The sequence below is a fragment of the Larimichthys crocea genome, unplaced genomic scaffold (genome assembly GCF_000972845.2).
Source record: "Larimichthys crocea isolate SSNF unplaced genomic scaffold, L_crocea_2.0 scaffold378, whole genome shotgun sequence".
Taxonomy (NCBI): Eukaryota; Metazoa; Chordata; class Actinopteri; family Sciaenidae; genus Larimichthys; species Larimichthys crocea.
In genome coordinates, this window is record NW_020854963.1 from 31,888 (window position 1) to 54,454 (window position 22,567).

General features: G+C 48.5%; 2 protein-coding genes and 1 long non-coding RNA gene across 3 annotated transcripts in view; 2 read left to right on the plus strand and 1 right to left on the minus strand.

The window, feature by feature from the left end:
* The first annotated feature begins 10,594 nt into the window (after positions 1–10,594).
* Positions 10,595–11,364, plus strand: LOC113745029 (uncharacterized). Its single transcript, XR_003461949.1, has 3 exons — positions 10,595–10,733; positions 10,812–10,927; positions 11,006–11,364. It is a non-coding gene; the product is annotated as an uncharacterized LOC113745029 (long non-coding RNA).
* Positions 11,365–12,980: 1,616 nt separating this feature from the next.
* The window catches only part of gltpd2a (glycolipid transfer protein domain containing 2a), a 13,103-nt gene continuing 3,516 nt past the window's right edge, over positions 12,981–22,567 (plus strand). Inside the window, exons 1-6 of the mRNA XM_027276419.1 lie at positions 12,981–13,074; positions 13,330–13,394; positions 13,855–14,039; positions 14,731–14,893; positions 14,972–15,168; positions 15,653–15,883. Coding sequence (XP_027132220.1) covers positions 12,981–13,074; positions 13,330–13,394; positions 13,855–14,039; positions 14,731–14,893; positions 14,972–15,168; positions 15,653–15,881 — 933 coding nt within the window. The 3' untranslated portion in view covers positions 15,882–15,883. The remainder of the gene's footprint in view (positions 13,075–13,329; positions 13,395–13,854; positions 14,040–14,730; positions 14,894–14,971; positions 15,169–15,652; positions 15,884–22,567) is intronic.
* LOC113745024 (zinc finger and SCAN domain-containing protein 2-like) overlaps positions 18,399–22,567 on the minus strand; it is a 7,990-nt gene continuing 3,821 nt past the window's right edge. The window contains exons 2-10 of the mRNA XM_027276421.1: positions 22,244–22,300; positions 21,948–22,065; positions 21,734–21,864; positions 21,411–21,652; positions 20,954–21,057; positions 20,756–20,871; positions 20,421–20,665; positions 20,238–20,332; positions 18,399–20,160 (exon numbers count right to left, since the gene is read on the minus strand). Of these exons, the coding sequence (XP_027132222.1) occupies positions 18,972–20,160; positions 20,238–20,332; positions 20,421–20,665; positions 20,756–20,871; positions 20,954–21,057; positions 21,411–21,652; positions 21,734–21,864; positions 21,948–22,065; positions 22,244–22,300 (2,297 nt within the window). The 3' untranslated portion in view covers positions 18,399–18,971. The remainder of the gene's footprint in view (positions 20,161–20,237; positions 20,333–20,420; positions 20,666–20,755; positions 20,872–20,953; positions 21,058–21,410; positions 21,653–21,733; positions 21,865–21,947; positions 22,066–22,243; positions 22,301–22,567) is intronic.

Here is a 22,567-nt window from a genome sequence, read left to right on the forward strand (position 1 = left end):
TGTAGGAGGAGTGAGGAGGGCGGAGGAGGTAGGAGCGATGAAGAGGAGGAGGGAGGGAAGGGATATGCGCTCGGGCGGGGGCAGCCGAAGACCCGGGTGGGGGGTGGATGAGAGATTGCCAGAAGCAGCAGCTCTGCTGCAGCACGTCCGTCATGACCGCAGAAGAAGTCCGCAGGACCGCAGCATCCGCCGCGGCAGGCAGCCGCCGCGGCATGCAGCAACAGTCATGAACTAGAGCTACTATGCCGACAGCCGAGTCAGCAGCAGCCGCGGTCAGCAGATAGCCGGCGGAAGACGCAGCAGGCAGCAGCCGCAGCAGCAGCCGCGGCAGCCGGCCGAATCCGCGGAAGCATCAGGCCGCGGAAGCGCCGCAGGCCATCAGCAGTCGGCAGACGAAGAGCGAGCACGCGCCTGCGGCATGGCAGCCGCGGGCAGCCCGCAGCAGTGGCAGCAGCAGCAGCCGCTCTGCAGAAGACGCCGCAGCACCGGGCAGCAGGACAAGCGGCGGCAAGAAGACGCCGCAGCCGCCGAACTTAGGCCGGCAGCAGCAGCCGCAGAGGCGCCGAGCGGCAGCGCCGGCAGGAGCAGCACGCATCAGCTTCCGTCGGATAGCAGCCGAAGCTAGACGCCGGCTGCAGCATGCATGGACGCGCGCAGCGCGCCGCCGCCGCGCAGCCGCAGCAGCAGCAGCAGCATGAAGCCGCTGAAGCCGCCGGCCGGCAGGAGTCCGCGTGGTCGGGCACGCTTCGAAGCCAGAGCACCGCCGACGATGCAGCCGCCCCTCAGCCGCCTCAGCATGCCGCCGCAGAGCAGGTGTCCGCATAGAGCGGCCGCGGATCCGCAAGCAGCAGGCAGTCAGCAGCAGCAGCCGACGCATCAGCAGAGCAGCAGAAGCGCTGGCAGCCTCCGCCGATGGCATCTCCGCAGCAGCAGCTCGGCCAGCCGCCGCAGGCATGCGTCTTCAGAGCAGCAAAGCAGCCTCCTACGAGGCAGCAGCATGTGTAGCTGCATCGCAGCATGAGCTAGCAGCAGCCTAATCTCGGCAGAAGGCAGTCTCGTCATCCTCAGTCATCAGCATCTCCGCGCAGCGGCATAGCCGCAGCAATCCGCCTCTTCAGCATCAGCAGCACTCCTCATCAGCATCCTCAGCGCCTCGAGCGGAGCTATCGAATCAAGCATCCTAGTCAGCAGCAGCAGCCTCTCCTACGTCAGCCTCAATCCGCCGTCAATCTCGTCCTCCTCTGCCTCCTCCTCCCCGAATCCCATCCCTGCTGATTTCCTCTCTAATCCTCCCTCTTCTCCTCAGCATTTCATCATCCGCATCCTCTCATGCACATCATTCCATCCCATCCTTCCTCTCATCATACCCTCCTCTTCATCCTCCTATCATCATCTCATCTCTTATCATACTAATCATAATCTCTTCCTCCCTCCTCTCATCATTCCTCCTGCTATCATCATCCCTCATCTCATACCTCATCCATATCATCATTCCTCTGCATCAATCCCATCATCATCATCCTTCTCATCACTCCTCATCCTCCTCACATCCATCCTCATCACTCTCTCGCTCTTCTCCCTTTCGCATCATCTCATCTCATCATCATCATCCTCCTCTTCATCCATCCTCCTGTCATCTGCTTCATCCCTCATCATCATCATCTCAATATCATCCTCATTCATATCTTCATCACTGCAGGAAACAGCTGACCGTGGCGAGCCCACCCAACGTCCAAAGTTCAAGCTCAGGCAAAGATACGCTCATAATCACCAGAGTCAGAAAAAAAAAACCAAACTGCAGTTCCTCTTGTCGTCCACTGAGGGCTGGCTCCAGAAGTGAGTCAGTCCTCCAAAGGCCCCATGTCCAATGTCACACTTCACAGCAGAAAAATAAACATGTTTAACGAGACAGTCTTGCGTGGGACGTCACGGAAACTACGTCCAGGTTTTAGACCAAGTATGCCGGGAGAGTCACGGAGGACATACGTCCGGTTTAGACAGTCTGGGGGAGCGCACGGCGGACGACGTCCGGAGGTTTTTAGGACAGTCTGTGGGGACGTCACGGAGACTTACGTCCAGGTTTTAGACAATCTGCGGGGACGTCACGGAGGGACTAGTCCAGGGTTTTGGACAATCTGGGGGACGTCACGGAGGACTACATCCAGGTTTTAGACAGTCTGTGGGGACGTTCACAGAGGCTACGTCCAGGTTTAGACAGTCTGTGCGTCCATACAGCAGGGACTACGTCCAGGTTTTAGACGTCTTGCGGGCGTACAGCAGACTACGTCCAGGTTTTAGACAGTCTGGAGGTGGACGTCAAAGCGACTACGTCCGAGTTTTAGACAGTCTGCAGGGAGTATCACGGAGACTACGGCCAGTTTTAGACAGTTCTGCGGGACGTGTCACGACGAGACTAGTCCAGGGTTTATAATAGGACAGGTCCCTGGCGGGATGTCCCGGACGTAACGAGATACGTCCAGGTTTTAGACAGTATGGCAGGGACTCACGGAGACTACGTGCAGGTTTAGACAGTCTGGGGACGTGTCACGGAGGACTACGTCCTGTTTTACGCAGTCTTGCGGGGACGTCACGAGACACTGTCCTTTTTTAAGAGACAGTCTGCGTGGAATCACGAAGATACTTTCCTTGTTTTAGACCGTCTGCGGGGACGTCTCATAGATTCATCCTCATCATTCACTACAAGGGCTCAGTTGTCTTCATCACATCCATCCTCATCCTCCTCGTCATTGCCGCCTCCGTCATCAACTGTGTTCATTGTCGTCTACTGTTAACAGGCTGCTGTTTGCCGGGTGACAAATATTTGTTCGCATGTTCTGTTCAAGGTGCGTGCTCTGGTAACAGCAGCACAAAGAAGCTTCACTCAGTTGATTTTCATGATGAAGAACATCCAGACTCATCGGGCTGGTTCCTGCTGAAGACAAACAAACAGGAGCATCTTTTGGGGGACTATTTTAATTTATTTAAGAGCATTTGTGGTGATGATTGAAAGTATGAATAATAAGTACATCATTATTTCTGTGTCTGTATTGCTGAATGAGGGGCGTCCAGAGTGACCAGAAAACCTATTTCATGTTAGTGAATAATAATTCCTATCAGGCGCCGTACCTAGGTCACCTCTGCTGCCACAGGACTGACCAACTGAGTTAGCCCTAATGTTATACTCTAGTCCACCCTCCACACTGTGGTCCACTTTCCAGGTCACGAGACTACGTCCATCTGAAGATTGGTCTACTGCCCAGACACGAAATCTGGTCAACAACAGAAGCCAAGAAGACAGACAGAGACAGAAAAACTAAAAGATCACAACTTGTCCAATCAGCACCTGAACATTGGATACTCCTCTTTCCTCATCACAGACTGTCTAAAACCTAGACGTAGTCTCCGAGACGTCCCCCCCCTCTCCTTTGTCCACAGCTCTAATAGTATCTTGTGTCTAGAGAACCTGGCGTGTGCTATATTTTATAGCATTGTTGGATATTTTCAGGAGTGGATTGATCGACATTGGTGTGTTTCTTGGTGTGTGTTGTGTTTCCTGACCACTCTGTCTCCCAATGATGTACTCAGACTCAGTCTGTGGTTCTTCACAACCTGAACGCCTCGAACCCGACGAGCCGCGGGAGGATTTCCACAAGAACGCGCGGTAACACACATAGTTTGTCCTAACCTGTCTGTTCTAAACCTGAGTCTGTCCTAAACCTGAGTCTGTCTTAAACTGAGTCTGTCTTAAACCCGAGTCTGTCCTAAACCGACTCTGTCTTAAAACCTGAGTCTGTCCTAAACCCCGAGTCTGTCTTAACCTTGAGTCCGTCTTAAACCTGAGTCCATCTTAAACCTGACTCTGTCTTAAACCTGAATCTGTCCTAAACCTGAGTCTGTATTAAACCTGACTCTGTCTTAAACCTGAGTCCGTCTTAAACCTGAGTCTGTCTTAAACCTGAGTCTGTCTTAAACCTGAGTCCGTCCTAAACCTGAGTCTGTCCTAAACCTGACTCGTCTTAAACCTGAGTCTGTCCTAAACCTGAGCTGTCTTAAAACCTTACTCAGTCTTAACCTGAGCTGTCTTAAACCGAGTCTTGTCCCTTAACCCGGTCTGTCCTAAACCTGACTCTGTCTTAAACCTGAGTCTGTCCTAAACCCGAGTCTGTCTTAAACCTGAGTCTGTCCTAAACCTGAGTCTGTATTAAACCTGAGTCTGTCCTAAACCCGAGTCTGTCTTAAACCTGAGTCTGTCCTAAACCTGAGTCTGTATTAAACCTGAGTCTGTCCTTAACCTGAGTCTGTCCTAAACCTGAGTCTGTCTTAAACCTGACTCTGTCCTAAACCTGAGTCGTTTTAACCTGAGTCTGTCCTAAAAAGAGTCTGTCTTAAACCTGAGTCTGTCCTAAACCTGAGTCTGTATTAAACCTGAGTCTGTCCTTAACCTGAGTCTGTCCTAAACCTGAGTCTGTCTTAAACCTGACTCTGTCCTAAACCTGAGTCCGTCTTAAACCTGAGTCTGTCTTAAACCTGAGTCTGTCCTAAACTTGAGTCTGTCTTAAACTTGAGTCTGTCTTAAACCTGAGTCTGTCCTAACCTGAGTCTGTCTTAAACCTAGTCCGTCTTAAACCTGAGTCCATCTTAAACCTGACTCTGTCTTAAACCTGAATCTGTCCTAAACCTGAGTCCGTCTTAAACCTGAGTCTGTATTAAACCTGACTCTGTCTTAAACCTGAGTCCGTCTTAAACCTGAGTCTGTCTTAAACCTGAGTCCGTCTTAAACCTGAGTCCGTCTTAAACCTGAGTCTGTCCTAAACCTGACTCTGTCTTAAACCTGAGTCTGTCCTAAACCTGAGTCTGTCTTAAACCTGACTCAGTCTTAAACCTGAGTCTGTCTTAAACCTGCAGTCTGTCCAAACCTGAGTCTGTCTTAAAACTGCCTCTGTCCTCAAACCTGAGTCCGTCTTAACCTGAGGTCCGTCTTTAAACCGAGTCTGTCCTAACCTGACTTGTCTTTAACCTGAGTCTGTCTACCGACTCTGCTTAAACCCGATCTGTCTTAACCCGAGTCTGTCCTAAACACGACTCTGTCTTAAAAACCTGAGTCGTCCTAAACCGAGTCTGTCCTTAAAACCTGAGTCTGTCCTAAACCTGAGTCCGTCTTAAACCTGAGTCCGTCTTAAACCTGAGTCCGTCTTAAACCTGTGAAGCAGAGGGCCGGCCACACAGGTGTGCTTTCTTTGATCTTTTTTCTAAATGCACATTGCCACGGTGAACAGGTACAATATTGTAGTCCAACTGTGCCTGGCATTGTGGGATTGTGTTGACCTGTGTGTTGTGTTTGGTCCAGAGACAGTTGTGGAGCGGGGTGGCAGGCCCTGCGCGGTCAACGGGGGCAGTCTGCTCACCCTGTCCGCTCTCAGTGTCCTCACCATCCTCAAAGAACAGGACACTGTGGCTGGCAAGCTGCTAACTGCAGGAACCTGCAAGGCACTAACATACAGGTGAGTCTCACCTGTTGTACCGCTGTATCCTGTCTGTCTGTTAACTGCACTCCCGTCTGTCTACTGTACTTCACTCACTCCGTGAGTCTGGTCCTTAACCTGAGTCCTTGTCCAAACAGCTGGTCTCCTTAAACCTGACCTGTCTACACCCTGAGTCCGTTAAACCTGAGTCTGTCCTAAACCCGGTCTGGTCTTAAACTGAGTTCGGTCCTAACCCGAGTCCTGTATTAAACCTGAGTCGTGTCCTATACCTGAGTTCTGTCCTAAACTGAGTCATGTCTTAAACCTGAGTCTGTCCTAAACCCTGAGTCTGTCCTTAACCTGAGTCGTCCCAAACCTGGTAAGTCTCCTTAACCTGAGTCCGTCTTAAACCTGAGTCATCTTAAACCGACTCTGTCTTTAAAACTGAATCTGTCCTAACCTGAGTCAGTCTTAAACCTGAGTCTGTTATTAAACCTGACTCTGTCTTAAACCTGAGTCGTCTTAAACCGAGTCTGCTTAAACCTGAACTGGTCCTCGTAAACCTGAGTCCGTCTAAACTGAGTCTGTCTAACACCTGACGCTGGTCTAAAACCTGAGTCTGTCCAAACCTGAGTCTGTCTAACCTGCTCAGTCTTAAACCTGAGCCTGTCTTAAACCTGAGTCTGCCCTAAACCTGAGTCTGTCTTAAACCGACTGTCCATAAACCTGAGTCCGTCTTAAACCTGAGTCCGTCTTAAACTGAGTCTGTACTAAACCTACTCTGGTCTTAAACCTGAGTCTGATCCAAACCTGCCTCTGTCTGTAACCGCGTCTGTCTTAACCCCCAGTCGTCCGAAACCTGACCTGGTCCTAATTAAACCTGAGTCTTGTCCTAACACCGAGTCTTCCTTAAACCTGAGTCTGTCCCTAAACGCTGAAGTCCGTCTTAACCTGAGTCCCGTTCTTAAAACCGTGAGCAGAGGGACGGCCCACGGATGGGCTTTACTTTGCTTCTTTTTTCTTAAATGCACATTGCCAACGGTAAACAGGTAACAATATTGTATCAAAACTGTCCCTTGCATTGTGGGTATTGTAAGTGACCCTGTTGTGTGTTTGTGTCTCAGAGACAGTGTGGAGGCGGGGGTGGAGGCCCTGCTGCTGGTCAACAGGGGGCAGTCCCTGCTCCACCTGTCTGTCTCCTCAGTGTCCTCAATCCGCACAGAACAGGACACTGTGGCTGGGCAACTGCTACTGCAGGAAAACCTGCAGGCACTCACATACAGGTGAGTCACTTCAACTGTCCTGTCTGTTAACCTGTCCTGTCACTTCACCTGTCTGTCTGTTAACCTGTCTGTCCACTTTCACTCATTTGAGTCTGTCCTTAACCTGAGGTCTGTCCTAAACCTAGTCTGTCTTAAACCTGTACTCTGTCCTAAATCCTGAGTCCGTCTAAACCTGAGTCTGTCTAACCCGGTCTGGTCTAAACCTGAGTCTGTCCTAACACCTGAGTCTGGTATTAAACCTGAGTCCTGTCCTTAACCGAGTCTGTCCTCTAAAACCTGAGTCTGTCTAAACCTACTCTGTCCTAAACCTGAGCCGTCTTAACCGAGTCCTGTCTTAACCTGAGTCTGTCCTAAACTTGAGTCTGTTTAAACTTGAGTCTGTCTTAAACCTGAAGTCTGTCCTAAACCTGAGTCTGTCTTAACCTGCAAGTCCGTCTTAACACTGAGGTGCCCATCTTTAACTGACTCTGTCTTAACCTGAATCTGTCCTAAACTGGTCCGTCTTAAACCTGAGTCTGTATTAAACCTGACTCTACCTGTGTCTTAAACCTGAGTCTCCCGTCAACCTGATCTGTCTTAAACCCTGAGTCCCGTCTCAACCTGAGTCCGTCTTAACCTGAGTCGTCAAACCTGGACTCTGTCTTAAAACCTGAGTCTGTCCGAAACCCGCGTCTGTCTTAAACCTGACTCAGTCTAACCTGGAAGTCTGTCTTAAACCTGAGTCTGTACTAAACCTGAGTCTGTCTTAAACCGGACTCTGTCTAAAACTCGGAGTCCGTCTTAACCTGAGTCCGTCTTAAACCTGAGTCCCGTCTTAACCTGAGGTCTGTCTAAAAACCTGACTCTGTCCTTAAACCTGAGTCTGTCCTAAACACTGACTCTGTCTTAAACCTGAGTTCTGGTCTCCGAACCTGAGTCTGGTCTTAAACCTGTTACGCAGTCTTTAAACCTGGACTCTGTCCTAAACCTGAGTCTGTCTTAACCGAGTCTGTCTTAAACCACGAGTCTGTCCTAAACCCTGACTCGTTTGTTAAACCACCACCCCACTTAAACCCTGAGTCTGTCCTAAACCTGAGTCTGTCCTAAAACCTGACTCAGTTCTTAAAACCTGACTCTGTCCTACCCTGATCTGTCCTTACCACGCGTCTGTATTACACTGCTAGATCTGTCGTTAACTGACATCTGTCCTAAACCTGAGTCCGTCTAAACCTGAGTCCGTCTTAAACCGGGTCCGTCTTTAAACCTGGAGTCTGTCACTAAAACCTGACTCCTGTCTTAAACCTGAGTCTGTCCCTAAACCTGATCGTCTTACTGAACTCGACTCTCTAAAACCTGATCTCCTCAAACTGAGGTCTGCTTAAACCCGAGTCTGTCCTTAACCTGAGTCTGTCCTAAACGGACGCTGTCTTTAAACCTGAGGCTGGTCCTAAACCTGAGTCGGTCCTTAAACCTGCTCAGTCTTAACCCTGACTCTGTCCTAAACACTGCGTCTGTCTTAAACCCCGAGTCTGTTTAAACCGAGTCCGTCTTAAACCTGTGAGCAGAGGGCGGCCACACGGGTGCTTTCTTGATTCTTTTTTCTTAAAGCACATTGCCACGGTAAACAGGTACAATATGTAGGCCAACTGTCCGCCTGTGCATTGTGGGTATTGAGGTTGACCTGGTGTGTGTTGTGTCTCAGGAGACAGTGTGGAGGCGGGGTGGAGGCCCTGCTGCGGTCAACAGGGGGCAGTCCTGCTCCACCTGTCTGTCTTCTCAGTGTCCCTCACATCCTCACCGAAGGACACTGTGGCTGGGCAAGCGGCTTACTGCAGGAACCTGCAGGCACTCACATACAGGTGAGTCACTTCCACCTGTCTGGTCTGTTAACCTGTCTGTCACTCACCTGTTCGTTTGTTTACCTGTCCTGTACTCTTACTGCTGTTGACGTCTGTACCTTACTGTTACCTGTCTTGTACTTAACCTGTCTTCTTTGTTTACGTCTGTCCTGCCCTGTTTAACCTGTCTATGTACCTGTCTGTCTGTCTACCCATAGACATAGATCACAGAACATATACGCAAGACACATATACCACGCAGCATATCATACACAGACTATATACCCAGAAACATATACGCAGACAATTATACACAGAATATAATACCACAGACACATATACGCGGAACACATATACGCAGGACACATTACACAGACACATATACATAGACACATATAATATACACATATACATAGACATATAACAGACAGACACATATCACACACATCATAGACCACATATACGACATATATACAGACACATATCGAGAAACACATTAGACACATATATCAACAATTCCAGGACACATATCGCAGACACATATACGCGAACATAGTACATAGACATATATACACGACCACTACGCAGACACACTAGCTACGGACGACATTATAGACATATGATACACAGGACACATATTACGCAGACACCTATACGCGGACATAATAAGAATTAAATAAGCAGCAAACACTATATACACAGGACACATCTACACAGACACAATCACGAGCAATACATAGACAATATCCAGACACTATACGAGCAGACCATATACGCAGACATATTATACACAGACATACAATACCCAGAACACATATACGCAGACACATCTACACAGACACATACTACACAGAACATATACTAGAACACATATACACAGACAACATATACGCAGACACATATACGCAGACAATATACACAGACACATATACACAGGACACATATACACAGACACATATCAAGACATAATACACAGAACATATACGCAGACACATAATAAGCAGACATATACACAGACAATATGACCAGACACATATAACGCAAGACACATTACGCAGACCACATATCCCCAGAGACAATAAACAGACACATATACATAGACTAATTACACAGACCACATAACGCAGACCCCATCCATGACACAATATATACCGCAGACATTATACACAGACATATATACACAGACATAATCTACATAGACATCATATACACAGGACATATATACCATCAGACCATATACACAGACACATATACAGACACATCTGACGCAGACATATATCACACACATATATACACAGACATTATACACAGGACACATCATAACACAGACACATATAGCAGACATATATACACACCTCATATCACACAGAACATATTATACACAGACCCTTATCATACCTAGACACTATTTTACACAGCACATATATACACAGACATATATACACAGACATTATTGACATAGACGCCTCATTGAGCGGGTTGATCGTTGGTGCGATACGTTAAGCGCGTCCGCCATATTGGATGTGGCAGGTTCTGCCCCGTAAAACTAATAACAGGAATGGACGAACTTCAATAAAGCGCCTTTCTACAAAGTTCTTTAAGTTAATGTCTCTTATACCCCATTCACACACAAACTAATATATGCTGGGAAACAAACCGGCCACCAACAGGCACCAAAAACAACGTATGTAACTTTTAAAGTGATGATTATAAATGTTTACTCTTTATGTAAGCACCAGACCAACGTATGTATTTTTCTAATGCTGAGTGTTTACAGCTACTAATGTGTGTAACACTGTTACTGTGATGATAAATATTGAAATATTTATATTTAACATTTAATCTGTGTCTATAATAACCAGATCCTGAAATGTAGATGTGACATGAGGGTTTCTGAATAAAGAGCATTAACGTGTACATACATACACACACACTTATATATGTGTGTGTGTGTATATATATATATATTTACCTGCCTGTTTACCTGTCTATGTGTGTGTGTGCGTGCGTGCAGTGCGTAGCTGTGCTCACCTGCAGGTGTTGGCGTTGGAGCGTATTACTGACCTCAGCCTGCAGGCGGCGACAGAGCTGTGCAAGGCCGGACTGAAGAGTCTGGAAACTCTGATCCTGACACACACCTGTGAGCGGCCAGGCCATCCTGCACTTCCACAGTACGACACAATAACACACTTATTATTCCTATCATGATCACACACATGATTCACACAGCGTCCTCCGTGTCTCTGCAGGCGTGTGCAGGAACATCACGTCTATCAATGTCGAGGTCTCTGCGTCAGATTACTTTGAAGAACCGCACACTCCGGAAGCTCAACGTCTGTTTGAAGAGATTGTCACCACGCTGAAGGTGAGTCTCAGAGACAGAGACAGTCTTACTTCATGCTTCATTATGAAACACACTGATGATGTGTGTCTTTTCTCTCAGGTTCTTCAGAAGCGTCCTGGACTGTGTGACGTCTTACAGGTCAAAGCTGAAGGATTCTGCTGACCTCAGCGCACACACATCTGTTTGTACCTTCATTTGCATCCTGCACTTCATGACCCCTGACCTGAACCTGACCTTTAACCCTAAAGCCAACATCCTGAACATCCTGCTGGAGAGACGTCCAGAAGACCTCAGCCATGTGGAGGTTTATCAGAGCTCATCAGGACATGATGGAACAACGAGCTCCATAATCCTCACACACTTCAACAGGAGCTAAAACAGTTGATGAAGCAATTCATTCAAACTACAAACTGTAAATAAATGTAGAGTGTGTCTGACAGACATTATTACTGACACTGCAGCAGCACAGAGACTTCAACAAAGTCAGTAAAAGGCAGCTTGAGGTTGCCGAGCAACCAGGGTCAGCTGCAGGTCAGAGCTGTAACTGCAGCTGTGCTCTGTCTGTGTGTGAGTGACTGCTGAGAGACACAGAAAATCTCTAAATGAAGCCCCTCCAACTAGTGGACACTAATGCCAAACGGTAGGTGGTATCAAAAAGCCCAAATGACCGTGAGCATCCTCATCTTGTCGACCATGTGAATGCTGAATTTCAGTGTGTGAAGTTAAAAAATGTGACCTGGGGAGAGAGAGAAAGAACAGGTGCCCCGTGCTCCTTTGGGAAATTTCTGCTCTCCAGTTTACATGGGAGTAGATGGGGCTGTCGGTGGGTGATCCTGGAGCATCAGTGCGTCTCCCGCCAAAACTATAAGTCTGACAGCTTCAGCAGTGATATCGCTGCGTAGCCCACGAATTTTCCTACGTTTCTATGTAGAAATTATTTCTGTAGAGTGACATTTGTGGCCACGAGAGCCGTTTGCAAATGTATTTTTTGACAAATGTTTCTCTCCCTCTCCACTCTAGCTCTGGAACATTCTACCAATACACACCCATTGTAAACTTTGCCGTGGTTTTTGGTGATTTTTGGCAAAACCGTTTGGTGAAACTCTGAGAAAAGTCACAGCTCACCATTCCTGACCGAGCCGGTCGATTTGATTCCTTTTTTGTGTATGTGCGACCAAAACTGAGGGAGGAGCAGCTGAAACTCCTGGAATACGTCAGAATAATCAGTGTGGACAGTGGACAGGCCTGCAGACTGTCAGTGATCATGCAGTGCATCAAAGACACCAAACATTAAAGGTCCTGTATGAATAGTATATCCATAACAATGTTGATCGTCTTCCAGTCAGTCATGTTACGATGGGCCGGTCCGCAAGTCCAGAGGGTGGATGTCATGGAGCCGCCCCCTGCTGGACGTTAGAACATATACTGTACATATACTGGGACAGAGACACTTCCTCATTGGACGATGATTCAACTTCACGTGTGTTGGTAAAAGCAGCTCGTACGCGTTTCTCAGGCGTCGGACACGTCCTTAATACCTGAATAAGACTTTTAAGTGTGGTTACAGGGACAGACACCAATTCTTAACCCCTCAAATACGTCCTCACTCCCAAAGGTCCTCGTCCACGTCACACAGGTGTTGTCAGATTCCACCTTAAAAAGCCACAAACTGAACCTTTGCTACCTGAGTCAAACCTTTGTTCTTCAGCCGCACACGCGGACAATGATACACACACAAGATGCACTGAACCACCAATCAATCATTAATTCATATCATAAGTGTCATCATGCGTCATTTTACCATCAATAAATCATTTTATCACCAAATGTCACCGACACTCGTCTGTCCCGATGTTATTACAGACAGTGAACTCACCACAGACACTGTGTGTGTGTGTGTGTGAGGTTTGAAGGTCGTCCTGAGGTGTGTGTGTGTGTGTTTGTCCAGACACACACCTGTGGGAGTGACCAAACAAACGACCTTTAACCCCGACAAGAGAGAAGAAGTGTGTGTGTGTGAGAAGTGGACGAATTAAAGGGAAAGAGTGTGTGTGTGTGTGTGTGTGTGTACACCATGAGTTTCCTCAGAAGGACAACGCTGAGTCGCTACCTGCTGCTGTCGGCCATGTTGGCTCTTGTCTTCTTCATCAGCTCCTTCTGGCTGCTACGTGAGTTTCCTCCATCATCGTAGTCCATGCTGTGTCTGATTAGTTATTACACAGGTTTGAAATAACACTCCGCAGGTTATCATCGCCCCCTGCTGGTCTAAAATATAAATACACATGAAGAATATCTGTTAAGACGAAGGTTAATGACAAACATGCAAGACAGTCTGCGGGGACGTCACGGAGACTACGTCCAGGTTTTAGACAGTCTGCGGGGACGTCACGGAGACTCTCTTTAAACTTTGTGTCTCTCTTCAGCTCAGGGTGGAGTCCAGGACTGTGGCAGTGTGTGGCAGCCATGTTTGAGTTTTTACCACCAAACGGTAGGACTAACACACACACACACACACACACACACACACACACACACACAGTTGTACATCTATCCTTTTGAGGACTCTGTTGTTGGTGTGTCTGAACTTTACGAGGACGTCCTCGTTCATGCTGTGTCACACTCTGGTCCTCTGGAGTTCGGATCTGGTGACATGGTCAAAAATAAATAAATTGTGGCCACAATATGTAAACAGCAAAGTATTTCTATCAGAAAAGAAGACGTCAGGGTCCGCCTCTCTCTCCTGGACCCCATCGGACGTCTCAGGAGGAAATATTTTGCTCCACTTTGTAAACATCCACCGGGAACCGCTTTCCAGGGCCCTGCAGTTGGTCAACAACAGTTGGTCAACAACAGTTGGTCAACAACAGTTGGTCAACAACCATGCCACCAGAGGGGCTCCGTAGAAACATGACGAGCTGTTCGAACTGATCACTGATTTTCTCTTTAAGCCCGAGACTCCATTGGCCTTTGGCGAGTGGGCGGAGCCAGACGGAGCGCAGCCGTCCCTCATAAAGGAGTGTCCCAGCCAATCGTTCCAGGCCTGGCGTCTGCTGCGGCATTTAAAGTCCAGCATGGCGGACGACGATGACGTCCTGCTGGAGCCGTACCTGCAGAGCTGGGACGAACTTCTCAAGTACACAAACTTTGGAACAGTCGCATAGCGCCGCCGGTTAGCTTAGCTTCAGCATAAAGGTTGGAAAGTTTGTGGTGTCGGACCAAACCAGGAAGTAGTCCGCCCTGTTTCCTGTCTTTATGCTAAGCTAAGCTAAGTTAAGCTATGCTAAGTTAAGTTAAGCTATGCTAAGTTAAGCTTAGCTAAGTTAAGAGCTAAGTTAAGCTAAGCTTAGCTAAGCTATGCTAAATTAAGCTAAGTTAAGCTAAGCTAAGTTAAGCTAAGCTAAGTTAAGCTAAGTTAAATTAAGCTAAGTTAAGTTAAGCTAAGCTAAGTTAAGCTAAGCTAAGTTAAGCTAAGTTAAATTAAGCTAAGTTAAGCTAAGTTAAGTTAAGCTAAGTTAAGCTAAGTTAAGTTAAGCTATGCTAAGTTAAGCTAAGTTAAGTTAAGCTTAGCTAAGTTAAGCTAAGTTAAGCTAAGCCAAGTTAAGTTAAGCTATGCTAAGTTAAGTTAAGCTATGCTAAGTTAAGCTAAGTTAAGCCAAGTTAAGTTAAGCTATGCTAAGTTAAGCTAAGTTAAGTTAAGCTTAGCTAAGTTAAGCTAAGTTAAGCTAAGCCAAGTTAAGTTAAGCTATGCTAAGTTAAGTTAAGCTATGCTAAGTTAAGCTAAGCTTAGCTAAGCTAAGCTAACTGGTCTTCTTTGTCTCTTTCAGTTTCATGGAGTCTCTCGGTACCATGGTCAGTTTGTTTTCTCAGAAGCTGAAGGAGAAGGTTGTACTGATACGAGAACTGTCACTCAAACACAGCGGCAAAGAGGCTCATGGGAAACGGAGTCCGCCTGAACAACTACAAACCTTATTTGGACTAAAGAAAAGGGTGAGGCGGTGAAAAGAAAGAGCGTGTGATATGAAATGAGCGAATCTGTTGCTGATGTTCTGTCGTCTTCCTCTTGAGGCGTATCGTTCGGTTCGCTCCATGGTGGAGGCGGAGCTAAGAGAGGGCGTGGTTGACTTCTCCCGCCGCACAGACTCGGGCTGCAGGACGCTGCTGCGGCTGCATCGATCTCTGCTGTGGTTGAAGCTGATGTTGGAGGGTTTGGCTGAAGGACCTGACGCCGATGGACGATTCAAAACACCTGGAGAGCTCAGCAGGTAAAAAAAAACGTTAGACCGCGGTGCGTTCATGGACCAGTCACACTGTCAGACAACTGATGTTACTGTTTGTCCAACAACAAGCACAGGAACATTCAGGGATCTACCTGAACCCGAGGACCCAAGAGGTCGCACCTAATGACTCGCAGAGCTGACCCCTGCTGGCCATTATAAAGAATGCAGGCAATGGGTTCACTGTTTATTGTACCGTCTACGCAGAACCTCAGTCTAGCACCCCCTACAGCGAGAAAGCCGGTACTACCCTTATTTACATGTTGCGTGTGATTTTCATTTCATTCCCGAAGCTCGTGATCGTAGGCGAGGGTTGGAACGTAGATGGACCGGAAGATCGAGAGCTCAGCTCTGAAGCACAGGGGTCCAACGGACCGACCTGCCGGTCCATGAACCGGCCCGAGCCCGGATGTTTTCTTGCAGAATAAACATGAGGTTCCGTTCATCACCACAGAACCTTCTTCTTCCTCAGGGACGCCTACGAGGTGGCGCTGGCTCCACACCACCCCTGGCTGCTCCGTCAGGCTGCAGAGCTCGTCTTCCTCGCCCTCCCGGACCGGCAGCACTTCCTGCAGCTGGTGTGTGTGCGGAGCCAGGCGGAGGCCACGCCCACCCTGCGCATCATCATCCACGCCCTGACACCGCTGCACGCGCAGACTCAGCGAATCCTGAGCGAGCACGACATGCTGCACCTGCCCTGAACGTACGTAAGACTGAGACTGAGACTGACTGAGACTGACTGAGACTGAGACTGACTGAGACTGACTGAGACTGACTGAGACTGAGACTGAGACTCACTGAGACTGAGACTGACTGAGACTGAGACTGACTGAGACTGACTGAGACTCACTGAGACTGACTGAGACTGAGACTGACTGAGACTGACTGAGACTGAGACTGACTGAGACTGACTGAGACTGACTGAGACTCACTGAGACTGATGAGACTCTCGATGCTGAGATGCCTGAGACCCGAGCTGACTGGACTGACTGAGACTGACTGAGACGGAGATGACGAGATGACTGAGACTGAGACGACAATGAGACCACTGAGATGACGACTGAGACTGAATGCAGACTGCTGAGACTCACTGAGACTGATGAGCTGAGACTGACTGAGACTCTGGGACCTGAGACTGGACTGACTGACTCCGAGACTGCGGACTGACGCGACTGAGCTGAGACTGAGACTGACTGAGACTGACTGAGTACTGCAGACTGACTGAGACGACTGAGGACCTCCGACTCGAGAAGCGAGACTCGAGACTGATGACTGCTGAGACTCACTGAGACTGATGAGACTGAGACTGCTGACTGAGAGACTGACTGGACTGAGACTCCTGAGTACTTTTTTTGATGACTGAGACGAGACCTGATGAGAGACTGACTGAGACTGACTGATGAGCTCATGAGACGGACTGAGACTGACGACTCACTGAGACTGACCTGAGACTGAGACTGACTGAGACTGACTGAGACTCACGAGCGACTGAGACGGGGACTGACTGAGACTGACTTGAGGACTCTGGACTGACTGAGACATGATGAGACTACACCTAGACTGAGACTCAGAGACGATCGAGACTGACGAGACTCGCTGAGAGGCTGAGCTACTACTCACTGAGACTTGACTGAGGACTGAGACGACTGAGACTGACTGAGACTGAATGATGACTGATGAGACTGACTGAGGACTCACTGAGCCTATGGACTCCTGAGGACTCACTGGACTGGGAGACTCACTGAGACTGAACTGAGACTGACGGACTGCAGACTGGACGAGACTGAGCTCGACGAGACTGCACTTGAGACCTGGACTGAACTCACTGAGACGACTGCGACGACGGAGACTCACTGCAGACTCATGAGATGAGACTCACGGAGCTGACTGAGAATGACTGACTGGATGACTGAGACTGAGGACTGACTGAGATCGGATGCGACTCACTGAGATCTGGACTGAGAGATGACTGAGAGAGACCGACTGAGACTTCGAGACTGAGAGACTGACTGAGACGCTGAGACTGGACCTGAGACTGACTGAGACTGGACGAATGACTGACTGAGACACGACTCACTGATGAGACTGAGACTGATGATGCGACTGACTGAGACTGACTGAGACTCACTGGACTGACTGAGACTGAGAGACTGGACTGCTGAGACTCAGAACTGCGAGACTGAGGGACGGCTAATGCTGAGACTCACTGAGACTCACTGAGACTGCACTGAGTACTGAGACTGAGACTGGACGAGACTTGGCCACTGAGACTGAGACTGACTGGAATCACTGGACTCAACTGAGACTGAGACCCACTGAGATGAGACTGAACTGAGACAGACTGACTGGACGAGACTGACTGAGACTGGACTGAACTGGAGACTGACTGAGACTCACTGAGACTCACTGAGGACGATGACGCTGAGATACTGGACCTGGAGACTGACTGACTGAGACTGAGGACGACTGAGACTGACTGAGATGAGACTGACTGAGACTGACTGAGACTCACTGAGACTGAGACTGGACTGAGACTGACTGAGACTGGAGACTGAACTGACCTGAGACTGACTGAGACTACTGAAAGTCCAAAGACTTTTTCTGTTTTTCACCCTAATACCAATTTAGATTTCGCACAGACTGTAATTTTATTCTGTCACAAACAGTAACACAGCAACGGCTGTTTATTTACAGTATGAACAAGAATACATGATACAACAGAAGTACAACCAGGAATAAACATGAAGTATGAAAGTACTGTGATCAAACTTAGGAGAACGTTTTAAATATTTAAAACCAAAAAAAAGCAACAATACAAATTGTGATATTGTCTGTGTTGTGTGCAGTGTCGGGTCTCAGTGACACGCACAACACACAACACTGTTAAAATATCAGCTCGGGTAAAGGGGCAGTGTTTCAGATTTATGGGGCTTCTAGTAACACATATATTCTGTATAAAGTCTGTATATAAGTCTATATATGTCTATATAAGTCTATATATAAGTCTGTATATAAGTCTATATATGTCTATATAAGTCTATATATAAGTCTGTATATAAGTCTATATATGTCTATATAAGTCTATATATAAGTCTGTATATAAGTCTATATATGTCTATATAAGTCTATATATAAGTCTGTATATAAGTCTATATATGTCTATATAAGTCTATATATAAGTCTGTATATAAGTCTATATATGTCTATATAAGTCTATATATAAGTCTGTATATAAGTCTATATATGTCTATATAAGTCTATATATAAGTCTGTATATATGTCTCTATATAAGTCTGTATATAAGTCTGTATATAAGTCTATATATATGTCTGTATACAGACATGTCTAACAGTCTGTATGTCTGTCATTCGTGTTTAATCACCTGAACATCGTAGTTTCTCCGTCAGTCCGGCTTGATCGCAGCGGGCGGGCCGCCATGTGTTCTGGCCGCCATGTGTTCTGGCCGCCATGTGTTCTGGCCGCCATGTGTTCTGGCCGCCATGTGTTCTGGCCGCCATGTGTTCTGGCCGCCATGTGTTCTGGCCGTCATGTGTTCTGGCCGCCATGTGTTCTGGCTGACAGTGGACAGGAAGTAAGCGGGGGGGGTGTAACCCACAATAATTCCACTGGGTGTCACTAAATCCGACACACTGGACCTTTAAGCACTGTTTCCTTTAGTTTGTGATATCAGAGACAGATTGACAGATCTGAGCAGACGTTTGATGTCGCGGACACGTGTCAGTCGTAGATGTTTTCTTCAGCGGCATCAGAGCGCGTGGGCGAAGCGTCTTTCAGGACGTGGGTGCGTTCAGGAGCGGCTCGTCTTCCCCCTGGTGGCTCCTCATGTGTGTTTTCAGACAGTGGCCCTGAGTAAAGGCTTTGTCACAGACGCTGCACTGGTACGGTCTCTCTCCGTTGTGGGTCCTCATGTGGACCGTCAGGTGTTCTTGGCGAGAGCACGCCTTCCCACAAACCCCGCAAACGAACAGCTTGATGCCCAGGTGGCTCCTCATGTGATTGGTCAGATGAGTCTTGCGTTTAAAAAAGCGTCCACACTCCGAGCAGCCGTACGGCGCCTCGCCGGTGTGCACGCGCATGTGCGTCTTCAGCTCGCCGTTGGAAATGAAGCCTTTGCTGCACACGCCGCAGATGAACGGCCTCTCGTTGCTGTGCGTTTTCATGTGAGCGGTCAAGCCACAGTTGGAGATGAACGTCTTGCAGCAGATGTGGCACAGGTACGGACGCTCTCTGGACGTGTGGATCTTCTCGTGCGACTTCAACGTGCCGGGAAGTTTGAAGCGTTTCCCACAAACCTCGCAGCCGTAACGCCGCTCCCCCGAGTGAGTCGCCTTGTGGCGCGTTAAAGATCGCAGGTCGTAGAAAGACTTGCCGCAGACGTTGCAGTGGTACTTGTCTCGACCCGTGTGCACCTTCCTGTGAGCTCTGAGCTGCGCTTTTAGACCGAACGCCTTCGGACAACTATCGCACTTGTGCGGTTTATCCGCCACGTGGACCCAGCGGTGAACGCTCAATCCGGACATGTGAGCAAAGCTCTTGTTGCACACGTCACATTTAAACGGTCTGTCTCCCGTGTGCAGCGTGGTGTGACAGTTGAGGCCAGTGACGGTGAGGAAAGACTTCCCACAGTATGAACAGTCGTGGGTTTTCTGATAGTTTCTAAGATGAGCCTTTAACTCTTCCACAGATTCAAAGCGCTCGCCGCACACTCCACAAACGCTCTGCGCTTCGGCCACGTGACTCCAGGCGTGTTTGATCAGGCTGCCCAGGACCCGGTACCAAACCCCGCACACTTTACACGGCGTTTTACTGCTCTCAATCAACGCCCCCTCCACGCCGGACGCCTTGGCTCCTCGCTTCCTCCTCATCTTTGAGGACTGCAGCTCAGGATCCGGCTTCCAGTCGCCGTCTCCGACAGATTCTTCTTCTTCATCAGCTTCCTCTGCTGACTGAACGAGGCTGCTGTGGGACAAAAACACAAAAGGACTGTGTACATGTGTTTGTTGTGACTCATGGCGTTCTTCTTGTTTTGAAGTTACCTGGAGCTGAGCTGGACTTCATCACTTTTCACCACCACAGCAGCCTCATCGTTCTGCTGTAAAAGGTCCAGCTCCTCCTCCTCTTCATCTTCTGTCTACAGGTTTTTACAAAGAAATACTGCAAATTCAAGAGAAGAGACGTGTACTGTGCTGTGTACTGGCTCAGAATACTGCAGTATGTACCTTCAGTCGGATGTAGAGGAGCGTCTTTGCGACCCCGGTGGACTTCATGCTCCTGTAGATCTCTTCAGGCGTCAGCGTCTTCACTTTGAGCCGCTGTAGCTTCCTGCTCCTGTCCGACTTGAAGATGTTAAAAGGTTTGTTGTCTCCTGCCAGCTGAGGGAAGGTGGACCTCAGCAGGTCCAGGAAGTCTGCCTCCTGCAGGCCTCGAGGACACCTCAGGTCCTGTATCGAGGACTTAAGTAACACTGACGAGGACACAAAAAAAAACAGGCGTCATCCCTCAACAACCTCCATCAAAGAAAACGTCCGGTCCAACTTTCATCTTTGATATTCACCATTTTTTGGGAGCACGTCGCTCCGGGAATCTTCCAGCATGCAGACTTTGAGGAAGTGGTGAGATGGTTCTTCGCCGAGGCGAGGTCGGCCACGCCTCCTCCTGGGAGACGATAATCTGAGACATGATTGACAGGAGACACTGATCAACATCCGTCCAATAAATCCCTGTGGTCACTGTCACTGTGCAGATTTGTTACCTGGCGTACGTTTGGCTTTGATCAGCTGACGTGGCGGCAGAGCTGGATGGAGAATCCTGAAGAGGACGGAGGTCTTCACCGCTGCTCTGAGGATCCTCTGCTGTCTGTAACAGGTCGGAACACTTTGCTTAGCCGTGTGCCGGCACTGGATAAAGGTCTGGCTGAGCATGTTATCATTCTGGTCACGATCGTCTTGGGTACCCTGACAAAATATTGTTGGAAGATGAGCCTACCCTGTCCCCGGAGACGAACCAGCCTGCCCTCAACGCATGACACAAAAAACCCTCAAGAGATTTCCTAATGAGCAGACTCCACCCGTCCTCAAACCAAACCTAAGGCTGCAGACATTCAGTGTTTGGTTTTGGGGCTTCACCTTGACGTAATGCTTCACACAGCCTTCACCTAAACTTGATCTGAATCAGTTGAGGACACTGATCCTGGTTCAGGTTTGAAGTACCTTCAGTCGGATGTAGAGGGCAGAGTTTCCTGCTCCGGTCAGCCTGATGCACCTGTCGATCTCCTCAGGTGTCAGCGTCTTCGCTCTCAGAGGCTGCAGTCTCTTCGTTCTGTCAGTCGTGAAGAAGCCTAGAGGTTCCTCAGCAACAAGCTGAGGGAAGGTGGACCTCAGCAGGTCCAGGAAGTCCTCCTCTGTCAGGCCACGAGAACATCTCAGGTCCTGCACTGGACTTTTCTGAAACACTGAAATAAACACACAAAGTTCATCATGACGCCGCCGTGTGTGCCGTACTGCATGTCTGAGCGAAGCCGTTTGAAACTGACCTCTGTTGGAGAGCACGTTGGTGTGATGGTCCTCCAGGATGCAGATCCTCAGATCCACATGGTTCTGTGTATCACTGATCCCAGGTCTGCCTGGCCTTCTCCTGTCAGACCGACCTCTGGGGGAAATGAACCTGCAGGTTAATAACAACAAACACTCAGAACAACACGCTGACATGCTAAGCTAACGAGCAGGCTGGGGGGCGGAGCTTGTGACCTGGACGTTATTTGATAATCAGGGTCCTTCAGGTCTGACGGCTGCTCTTCATCTCCACCTTCATCATCACCGTCGTCTTCATACCACAGGAGGCCCAGGCTCCCGGTGTCCTCCACACCTGGACAGAGACAGAGACAGACGGAGACAGACAGAGACAGAGACAGACGGAGACAGACGGAGACAGACAGAGACAGAGACAGACGGAGACAGAGACAGACGTCACGTTTTGTTCAGTACATCCAAGATGAGACGATGGTGGAGGAGACAGTTTCTAGATGTTTTAAATGCAGACTGACCTGAGTGCTGCTCCTCACTCACAACAACCTCGTGGCCTTCAAGACCCGGGACCAGAGCTGTCAATCAAAAATATCTAATCAATAGACATCAATCAGAGGTCGCCTGGGTCATCAGCAACAACAACGACAGCAACAACAATGACAACAACAACAATGACAACAACAATGACAATGACAACAACAACGACAACGTCGACAACAACAACAGACAACGACAATGACAATGACAACAACAACAGACAATGACAATGACAACAACAACAGACAACGACAATGACAACAACAACAGACAATGACAATGACAACAACAACAGACAATGACAA